The 10,346-nt window shown below is 51.0% G+C and overlaps 1 protein-coding gene across 3 annotated transcripts in view; it reads left to right on the top strand.

Moving 5' to 3' along the window:
- Positions 1 to 1,712: 1,712 nt before the first annotated feature.
- The window catches only part of ACSBG1 (acyl-CoA synthetase bubblegum family member 1), a 54,008-nt gene continuing 45,374 nt past the window's right edge, over positions 1,713 to 10,346 (top strand). For 2 of the 3 annotated variants that reach the window (XM_007173445.3, XM_057543162.1), the window contains exon 1: positions 7,092 to 7,280. In XM_007173445.3, coding sequence (XP_007173507.2) covers positions 7,201 to 7,280 — 80 coding nt within the window. In that variant the 5' untranslated portion in view covers positions 7,092 to 7,200. Of the gene's footprint in view, positions 1,793 to 3,918; positions 4,045 to 4,677; positions 4,738 to 7,091; positions 7,281 to 10,346 lie in introns of those variants that run through there. The other variant, XM_007173444.3, reaches the window with a different exon arrangement.

The raw sequence follows: 10,346 nt of genomic DNA, 5'->3' as shown, positions 1-10,346 counted from the left end.
GACAAATTAGGGGCATGGGATTAACAGATACAAACCACCTGGGTTTTTTTAACTGTTTCTATTCTTTTTTTAGCTTTTTTAAAAATTGAATTATAGTTGATTTACAATGTTGTGTTAGTTTCAGGCATACAGCATAATGATTCAGTTATACATATATGTATTCTTTTTCAGGTTCTTTTTAATACAAGATATTAAATATAGTTCCCTGTGCTATACAGTAAGTCCTTGTTGTTTATCTATAACCATTTCTGTGTTTATCTATAACCTGTCTCTTGAGAGGGTTCCACAGGTTTAAAGCATGTGCTTATCTCTCTAGATCTTGATTTATCACCACAAATGACACCACTTAGCTCCCTTCCCTGCCTTCTTCCAATGCTTGAACATTTACTCCAATTTTTGGTTCTATTTTTTGTTTCTGTACCTTTAAACAGCATCTTATCCCTCTACTTCTTGTTCCATCCACTTTTCACAGTGTCTCAAAGCCCTCAGTGTAAGATGAGGGTCTGAGGGACCCCTACTCCTGTTCACCCTGCGTCTTCTGTCAGCCGGCACTTAACTCTGGCGTTGTTCAGATGAACAACATTTACATTCTTTAATGAAACAAACTTGAAACTTCCCAGCTTTTTCTATAGCAGATTCCAAAAATGTCCTATGATCAAATATTATAGGTGGTACATGGACAAGCATTTTACAAAATAGTTTTATAATTATTTTAATATGCGTTGGGAAATATATGTGTATGCATGTATATAATGAGTCCTTCAATGTGTGATTTCACAAATCTAATTGCTTAGGATGAAGCTACAGTCAACTCCTAAAAGTTAAAACTGAGTCAAGGTGAAGAAAAATATTAAATGATGTCCAATACCCGAGGCATGCAGATATGGAAAAAATCATGAAGGGAGCTAAGAGATTGATTGGAAAACTGGTTTTGATTCTCAAAGTCGAAAACCAGCAAGCACAGCAATTGCTTTGCTATGAGAGTACTCATCCTCCACTGCTGAGCCCGGCAGCGAAGCTGAGATGATGTTTCCTTCCATAGGCCGGTGCCCCAGAGCCTGGGCTACACAAGAAGCAACGTGCCGGCATTGAGGACATTGTACGGTCAGGCCATTCAAGATGGCTGTTCTGTTGCTCTCTGTACATCCCCTTCTAGACCAGGCCCTGCTTCATTCACATGACTATCCAATCCTCCTAATTATAGGGATTAATTAGTCCCTGGTAACTGATGAGCCCACCTGAGTCAAATCTCCCCTATAAATGGTAGCCTGTTTCTCCCCTGAGTAGTGATGATGGTTGCCATGTCCTGCTTGCCAGCTGCCATGTCTTGCCAGCTGCCATGTCTTGCCAGCTGCCATGCACGGAGGGGTGTCGCCCCAGGACCCTTTGTTTCAGACACGTAAGATCCCTTGTTCAATAGATCATCATTGTCTCTGTTGCTATCTTTGGGCTCTTTCTTCGGTCTCAAGGCTGGGCAACTACCAGGCTTGCAGGCCTGCGGGGTGCAGCCCAACCCACATGTAGACTCTGTCTTCTTCCAATTAATTGTTTACAATCGTTCCAAGTTCATCGTTGTACCATGATTTATTTTTGCAAGTTGTTTATCTTGGTATTCCTAATCATCCTTTTTTTTTTCCCCTCATTAACCAAATAGTATATCTTTAGGTTGAATCATCATCTCAGTCATCCCACCTGTTGCATGGAGGGCCCCTTTTTGCCTGGAGACGCCCAAGAACTGTTGATTATGCTGCGGTCATTGGGGTCCACAGCTGTTCCACATCTACACTCACAGGTCAGAATTCCTTCATTTGATCAGTATTTATTGAGAACCTACTCTCTTCCAGGCACTGTTTTGTTTTGTTTTTTTAATGCAAAGGGTTACATTTTGTTTTCCAAAATGACCCCATAGGCCTTCTTTTTAGGAACTCACTTTTGAGCAGTTATATTATTTTTTTATTGGAGTGTAGTTGATTTACAATGTTGTGTTTCTGCTGTACAGCAAATCGAATCATTTATACATATATCCACTCTTTTTTAGATTCTATTCCCATATAAATCATTACAGAGTATTGAGTAGAGTTCCCTGTACTATACAATAGGTTCTTATTAGTTATCTATCTTATATACAATAATGCCAGGCACTGTTTTTGAGGAAGGAACTAAAGAAACAGAATCCCTGCCTTCCAGGAGCCTGCATCTTAATGGACAGATAGATGATAACACAGAGTATCCTGGAATTAGCTGATGGTGAGAGCGTGGGGACAATAAACAGAAAGAGGGTGGGGAGTGCTGGGTGGGTGTGTGGTTTTAGCTGCAGTGGTTGGGGAAGGCCTTACTGAGAAGGTGATGTCTGAGTAAAGACGGAGGGAGTGGAGAGAGAGTCTGCGGATGTATGGGGACAGTGTGTCCCAGGCAGAGGGAACAGCTACACAGAGGCTGTGGAGCAGGAGGAAGAGCACGGAGGCCAATGTGGCTCGCTGGGGCCCAGGACCGGGAAGGCCAGTCATCCACATCTGATGGGGGCGGGGGCTCCCCCCTCAGCACATGCTGTCCTGAGTCCCTCCAGCCTCCTCCCTTCCCACGTCCTCACTCTCCCCCTCCCCACGTGCCCTTCACTGTCCCTTTCAACTCTCACTTCACCTCTCTCTCCTTTCCAAGCCCCGTTTTATCTAATCTCAGGGGGAGGAAAAATTGACTCTGTGCGTGTGTTTGCATCATCACGTTCTAGGTCAGATGTTTCTGGGAACCTTTGTTTCTGCCTTAGTGTGGCCCAGCGGAGGGAACGTGGTCCCCACAGGGCAGAGAGAAGGAGGCAGAGAGGTACACAGAAAACCAGGTTGTTACCAGAGATACAGCAGTGCCACAAGGAAGCCCCGACTGGCCCCTTCTCCCCAATCTTCTAGTTCATTCCATAGCCTACAACTCCAAGAAGCAGTGATTACTAGCCCCCCTCACTATGACAAAGCTCAGACTCAGAGGGATGGGGCCCTTTGCCCAAGGTCACTCAGCTCACAAGCAGAAGAAGCAGGATTTGAACCCAGGTCTGTGTCAATCCAAAGCTTGGGGTTTCCCACTTCCTGTGGCTCCTCACTGTTAGATACAGAGCTCAAGGATCTACAAAGAGTTGGAGCCCCCTCCCAGGAAAATGCAAACAAGTGGACACACATACACACACACACACACACACACACACAACGTTGCCTGTGACTTCAGGGGTTTCCCCGAGTCCAGGTAAGAACACCTATACCAGCCAGTCCGCGGCCTGTTAGGAACCGGGCCTCGCAGCAGGCAGTGAGCGGCGGGCAAGCAAATGACGCTTCATCTGCCGCTTCCCCAGCGCTTGCATTACTGCCTGAAACGCCCCCCCACGCCCCCATCCATGGAAATATTGTCTTCCACGAAACCGGTCCCTGGCACCAAAAATGTTGGGGACCGCTGACCTATACCATCTGTGGCTGTCTCTCTGGAGGGCCCTGCGTGGCTGGGCCCTCCTTGCCGCAATGCACTATGCCCCCGAGCATCCTAGAGAGGCCTTTTCCCAGCCAGCAACCCCTCCCCACTCTACCCACAGCAGCCGGAGCAAGAGGAGAGCCCTCCGTCTGGTGCAGAGAACATTTTGACCTCACGCACACTGCAGGAACAGATCTTCCCAGTCAACAAACTCACGTGGGCAAAACTGCAACTTTATTTTTCTGTAACTCCATGAATTTTTAAAATCTCTCCTCCCTTCCTCCTATGGCAGAATAGTTTCTGTGAAATGGACACATTAATTATCATTTTCAAGTTTAAATTAAGTCCCGGCAGTTCCACTTCTAGGAATTTATCCTAGAGCTAGACTAACTCGAGTGCATATGGTGCAGGAATAAGGCTGTTTGTTTCAGCAAAAAACTGAAAACAACCTTGATGTTCGTTGTACAGGATGGTTTGAGTGCATCCTGGCCAGCCCTTCCGTGGAATGCTGTACACCCCGAAAAGAGGACTAGGAAGCTCTCAGCACAACAATAGGAAAAGCTCTCCAGCAACTCTGTCAAGTATGAGAAACAGGTATAAAATTGTGTATACCGTGTTACCATTTGTATATATCCAGAATATTTCTAGAATGATGCAAAAGCAACTTTTAACAGTGCTGGCTCTGGGAGAAGAAATGGGTGAGGGAAGGAGAGAGAAGAGGGGGAGAAAAATTTACTTTTCACTGAAGTTCTCTGTAGTTTTTAAGAAAAAAATTTTATGGAGGTGAAATTCGCATAACATTACAATTTTAAAGTGCACAATTCAGTGGCATTTAGTACATCCACAGTGTTGTGCATCCACCAACTCTATCTACTTCCAAAACATTCCATCACCCCAAAGAGGAAACCCTGTACCCTTTAAACAATCATACCCCTTCATACATTTTACATGTTCCTGCTATATCAGCAAGGGTCCCGACAAAAGAGATGGCCCGCTCAGAGGGGCAGTTAGAGAGGGGAGGGCAGGGTTAAGGGAGACACAAAGGATGGTGAAGCAACAGCAGGGAGCTGGACCACTCCTGTGGCCCCAAGCAGTCTGGGCGGGATGTCGGATAGGACCTTCAGCTGTCAGGACAAGGATGAAGCTGCTACCCCAAGGGCAGCCATCAGGGAGGGAGTGAGAGGAATCAAGCTCCCAACCTCTTTCTGTCTGTCCTCTGTTCTCCAGCTGCCATCTGTATTGGCCTAACTCAGCCAGAAGCCAGGGGCCCTGGTGATACCCACACAGGTGAGCTTTGGGGGACCAAGCCAGTGGAGAGGGAATCTGGGGGGGAAAGGCAGAATAACCAGCACATGGTTATAGACACTTTTCCAAATCAAGTTAGTTAAGTATTTTTAAAGCTCAGCTAAATCAGACTCAGTGGTTCCCTGTCCTTCCCCTCAGCACCATGTCCCAGGATCAACCCTATGTATGAGACGTACTTGTGGTCCTGGTCCTCAGGTGGGGTCAACCCTGCACGCAAGGACCACTGAATACCCATGCTCCCATCAGCCTCTGTTGCCAGCCTGCCAACCCTACCCTCTCCTCACGTGGACCCTTGGTCCACTGCCTGCACTGAGGCGTGGGACTGCCCAGGCCCTCTTGGCCCTGGTGCCTCGGAACCATCTCCTTCTCTGTGGCCTGCACTGCATACTGTAGGGCCTTGTTACTTTCTTGGGAAGCCTCAGGCCCCACTACCCTCTTCCCTCCTTAGGGCTCAGGAGCCCCTCTCCAAGCCACCCCCCAACCCCCCGCCAGCTCCTGGCCTCCTTTTTGAACTCTCTCCCTTTTCCAGCTCTCAGGATCCCTAAGAATCTGAGGATTGGGGTTGGGAGAGGGGAAACTTGCTCTGCCTCATTATACATCTTTCCAAACCTTTCCAGGCTTTCATCTTAACCAAAGCTTTTGAACTTAAAAGTTAAGAATTTGATGTCATTTTTTTCTCTGATTCTGTTTCCCCTTGGGTGGGGCCTCACCACTTATCACTCACAATGATGTCCCACTGGGCACATTCAATCAGCCCATGAGCACGGCTCTCCCCATCACCTTCTCATGTCCAGCTGGAGCTGGCAGCCACCGTGGCCAGACTCCAAGCCAACACCCTCATGATCCAAACAGTTAAATTAAGGCCCAGAGAGGGGCAGAGACCTGCCCAAGGTCATGGGGAGAAGGGGTCAGTGGAAGATTCGGGCGTCAAAGCCAGACTCCAGGCCTCCTGTCTAATGTGCCTTCAATGTATTGGGAGGCAACACCCTAGGGTCCATGCTCTGAATTTTCATGGATTCAGGCAAGCTCTTTCTCAGCCACCTGCCTCCACCAGTTAAGACCTGTGACCCAGCTGAACCTGCTGACCCCTTTTGGGGACATCTCGTAGAATCTCCACCAATGCCTCCTGTATTCAGGCTATACTCAGTTGGATCATGTGCCCCCAAAAGTCATGCACACCCAGAGCCTTGGAGCGTGACCTTGTTTGAAAATAGGCTCTTTACAGATATAATTAGTTAAGATGATATCATACTGGATTAGGGTAGGCCCTAGTCCAATGACTGTTGTCCTTAAGAGAAAATAGGGACATAGACACAGAGGGCAGACAGCCATGTGGAGACAGAGGCAGAGATTGGAGGGACACATCTACCAGCCAAGGAACCTAAGGATTGCTGGGAACCACCAGAAGCTAGAAGAGGCAAAGAAGGATTCTTCCCTAGAGCCTTTAGAGAGAGCATGGGCCTAATGACCCCTTGATTTCAGACTTCTGGCCTCTAGAACTGTCAGAGAATACATTTCTGTTTTAAGCCACCCAGTTCGTGGTACTTTGTTCCTGCAGGGAACTAATACACAGTCTAAGGGGGAGATTTCTGGTACTCAGAGAAAGCCCCCCACCACCCGCCCTGCCCTACGTGAATTTTCCACATCTGTTTACAGATGCCTGCAAACCCACCATCAATACTCTTCTTTCCTTTAGCTGATGGAACAGATCCACGCTTTTATTTTGGTGCCCCTGGGTGGTCACGTTCCTAGGTCCTCTGTCACGTCTGCTTCAGTGCAAATGCTTCTGTCAACTATTTCATAGTCCTCAGTGTTGGAAATGTCTTTCCTTCCCCTGGACTGGGGTTCCCTGAGGGCAGGAGCCACAGGTCCTCCTCGGATCTCCAGCCTCCAGTGCAGGGCCTGGGAGAGGTGGGTTGTGCAGGTGAAACCCCTCCCTGGGGCTGCGTCCAGCCGACGGTGAGGCAAGGTTGCAGGGTGTGGACAGTCGAGGTTAGCAGCCACTGCAGGATCTGAATCCAGATTGGTGCTGAGAACCCCTTGGGCTCCGACGTGGCCTTTTAAAGCCAGTGAGGAGGTTTTCTGGGGGCCCAGAAGCCCTGAGCCCATTGGCCAGACTTCCTGGGAGAACCAGAGGGGATTTGCATGAAAAAGAACACTGGCTTCATTGAAATTCTCCTCGTCTTGAGTGAAACAAAATCACAAAGAAAAGGGAAGTTTTAATCCTGAGCAACTTCACCACTGAGGGGTGTTTTGAGCTTCTAAAAATAGAGAGGAAATGGGTCTCTTTGGGCCACTCCAGTCACCGCCTCCCCAGCCAACCCCCCCACCCAGTCAAGGCCAACCTCTCGTGCAGTGGGAGACGGCTCTCTCTCCGGCAGATGCCCGCGGTGGGTGCCGTGCACTTCTGGAGCCGGACGCAGCTGTCCCCCCCAGGACCCCAGCATGCCGGACAGCAGAGTGGCCCCGCAGGAGAGCCGGCTGGATGCAAGCCTGGGAACCACCCAAGAACACTTGGGAACCAGGTAAGTCGGAGATCGGTCTCTGTCCACGGAGCCTCTGGCCGAGCTCTGGACTTGACTCTGCTGTGTGAACCTGGGCAAGCTGCCTCACTCTCTGAGCCTCAGTCTCTTCATCTGGGAAATGAAGGGAAGGGTCTGGATGGTCTCTAAATGGAATAAGCCCTGGACTGGGACATGTGTCACTTGGAACTGTCTACTCCCCTGTGTGGCCAAGAGGGGCTCAACTGAGGAATGAGGGCATGAGTAGGGGGCAGCAGGTGGATGGAGGAAGTTTTCAGTCAATAGGAATATTCCCCTGTCTCCTCAAGGGGGCCTTTGGCATGTGGGGTCAATGACAGACAAGGACAGGGGAGAGCCAGAGGATCCGGCTTCAGCTTGCTGTGTGACCTTGGTGGGTCCCTGCCCCTCTCTGGGCTGCAGCTTCCCTGTCTGTACATGAATGTAGTGGTTGAATTTCCCCCAAAGCCCTCCTGCTGTATGCGTTCTGCTAATCTGCGATTCAGAGGAAGCGGGTTCCATTTGTCAGCCATTCACTAGTGCCCACTCTGGCCCAGGCCCTGTCCATCCAGGGAGTGGGAGCATCCTGAGAAGTTGGGACCCAGTCCTGGCCCGAGGAGTCCCCAACCAGGAGGCAGGGAGAAGGCAGACACATGGAACCCCAGGGTCCAGATGCCTGTGGTCTGTGCCCAGGAGGAACACAGGCCAAGAGGAGGAGGGAAGCTTCTAACGGGAGACTCTTGAGACAGGCCTTGGATGGTCAGGAGGGCACTAACAGTCGGAAAGGAAGGGCCATGCGGGAGGAGGGACCAGCGTTGCCATGGGGAGAATATGCGAAGGAAGACGGGGAACTCAGGGAAGGGAGAGGCCTGGGTGGCTGGAGTGCGGAAGGAGAGAAGGACAAGGGAGAAATGCCAGGGGCTGAACCCTATGGGGAGAAGTTGCCAGGGTTTGAGCTACAGAGTGAATGACCATTGTTCTCAGTGAGGGGTTACAAGGAAGGAAAGATGGAGCAAATGGAATAAATGTGAAAGTGCCTCACAGGCAGAGGCCCCTCCCAGGGCTGGAGGCCTGGGCCCTGCCCTGGGTCTGCAGAGAACGGAGAATGGACTCCTGTCCTTCCAGAAGCAGGGGCTCCTTACCTGCAAGACCTCCAAGAGCATGAGGTCCAGCCCCCTTCCTGGACATAGGCCACACGCAGAGGGTCAGTGGGGCCCTCAAGGTGGGCTGGCTGGAATTCCCTCACCCTGGGGAATGGGCTCACAGAGGCCTGGACCTGCTTTGCAGACTCCATAAAAGGGAAGCAGCAGAGAGCCCCAGGCTGGGGCAGGGCCGGGAAGGGTAGGTAGGTAAGGAGCCCTGTGGGGGAAGAGAGGGCTGAAAACTCAGAGTCAGTCCCCCTGCTTTCTTGCTTAGCGACTTCGGGTAAGTTGTTGAGCTTCTCTGAGCCTTAGTATCACCGTCTGTACAAATGAAGACAAAACGCCTGACCACTATTAACCCTGCAGAAAATCTGGACAGATTGTATCAGCTGGTGTGTATGAAATGCTGTCAAAGGCACAAGGGCCACCCCTCACAGGCATAGTGAACCTCCTAGCAATGCCTGGGAGTTCTCTTAGCAGGCTGCGGATGCTCATGCCTTGGGTTCCCATCCAGCTCTGCTCCGGACCTACTCTGATTCTGGGCAAGTCACCCTCTCTGAGCCTCAGTTTCTCCATCTGTCAAATGGGGATGATAATGCCTGCTCTGTCGGCCTTGCAGAGTAGTCGTGAGGAGAGAACTCTGAACCCTTGTTTAACATTGTTCTCAAGTCAGAGGCCATTACAGCTGCTGTGTTGTCCCTCCAGGCCGGCCCCAGCAGCAAAGGGCTCTGTCTCAGGCTTGCCTATCTGTCCTGGCCTTGTGGCCACGGGCTGGCTGCTGCTCCTGGGGGAGGGTGGGCCTACATTCCTCCAACAGCCTGAGAGGGGCCTTATCTTACCCCCTTCCCCTTCCCAGGGTTGCAGAGGGGAGGCCGGAGATCAGGGAGGTGGAGACTGGGCAGAGGAGGGTTTGCACACCAGGCTGACCCACATGAATTCCCTTTTGTGCCACACCGCTTGCAGGGTTTGAGGGAAGGAGCCGGACCAGGGCCAAGAGAGGCTGGGTCTGCTGGGCTGGAGCCAAGACGGGTCAGGTGCTGATCTGGCAGCTTGTGCTCTGTGTCCTTTGAGGCTGCGGCTGTAGACCATGCCATCCATCAGGAGTACCCATTGGAGTAGCCCTGTTAAACTCTCGGTGCAGGAGGGACACCAGCCTCCCTGAGCCTGAAGAAGCCCAGGTTGGAGGAAGGGCTTCAGAAGAACCAGAGAAGGGGACAGTTCATCCTGGGTTTGAAGGGTCGTGGATGCCCTAGTGGCAGGCAGGGGCATCCTGTGGACTGAAGTTGTGGTTGTGGAAGAGTTACAGGTGGCCGTCAGACCAGTCGGGTTAACTCCTAGGCTAACTCCTAGGTCTGGATAGGCTGGTGTGGCCAGACTAGGGGCAGCCAGGCATGAGGGCTGCCAGAGCCAGAGGAAGAGGCAGAGAGGAGCCCTGGCAGGCGTGGAAGCAGCAGAAGCAGAAGGAGAGCCTAGTTTGGGGAGGTGGCTCTGGCAGCAGTGAATACAGGCTGGAGTTGGGAGGCAGACGCCAGGAGAAGGGAGCCTGCAGAGTCAAGCCTGGCCCAGGGAAGGATGGTGAACTCTGAACTGACCATATTCCCACTGGGCTCCCAGCTGCCTCTCCCAGCCCTGCCTGCTCAAAGACTGGGTGCCGAGAGGAGTTCCCTCAGAGCCAGGACTGTGGGGCAGGCACAGGAGGCTGCCGCAAGCCCAGTGAAGAAGGCTGTTCTCACTGATAAAGCTTTCCAAGGATGATAGGGAGTGAGCTCCCCATCTCTGGGGTGTGCAAGCCTGGGAGGAACAAACCTAATGCAAATGCTATGGAAATGATACAGGCATCCTTAAGAATATGGAATATCCAGGGCCTTCTAGTTTTCCCAACTTCCTCCCCCTCACTTCCCCATAATATGAGAAATGGTTATCGTAGAGT

The sequence above is a fragment of the Balaenoptera acutorostrata genome, chromosome 3 (genome assembly GCF_949987535.1).
Source record: "Balaenoptera acutorostrata chromosome 3, mBalAcu1.1, whole genome shotgun sequence".
In the NCBI taxonomy this organism is placed as follows: domain Eukaryota; kingdom Metazoa; phylum Chordata; class Mammalia; order Artiodactyla; family Balaenopteridae; genus Balaenoptera; species Balaenoptera acutorostrata.
The sequence above is the reverse complement of the archived record's forward strand: the minus strand, read 5'-3'. Positions and strand labels throughout refer to the sequence as shown.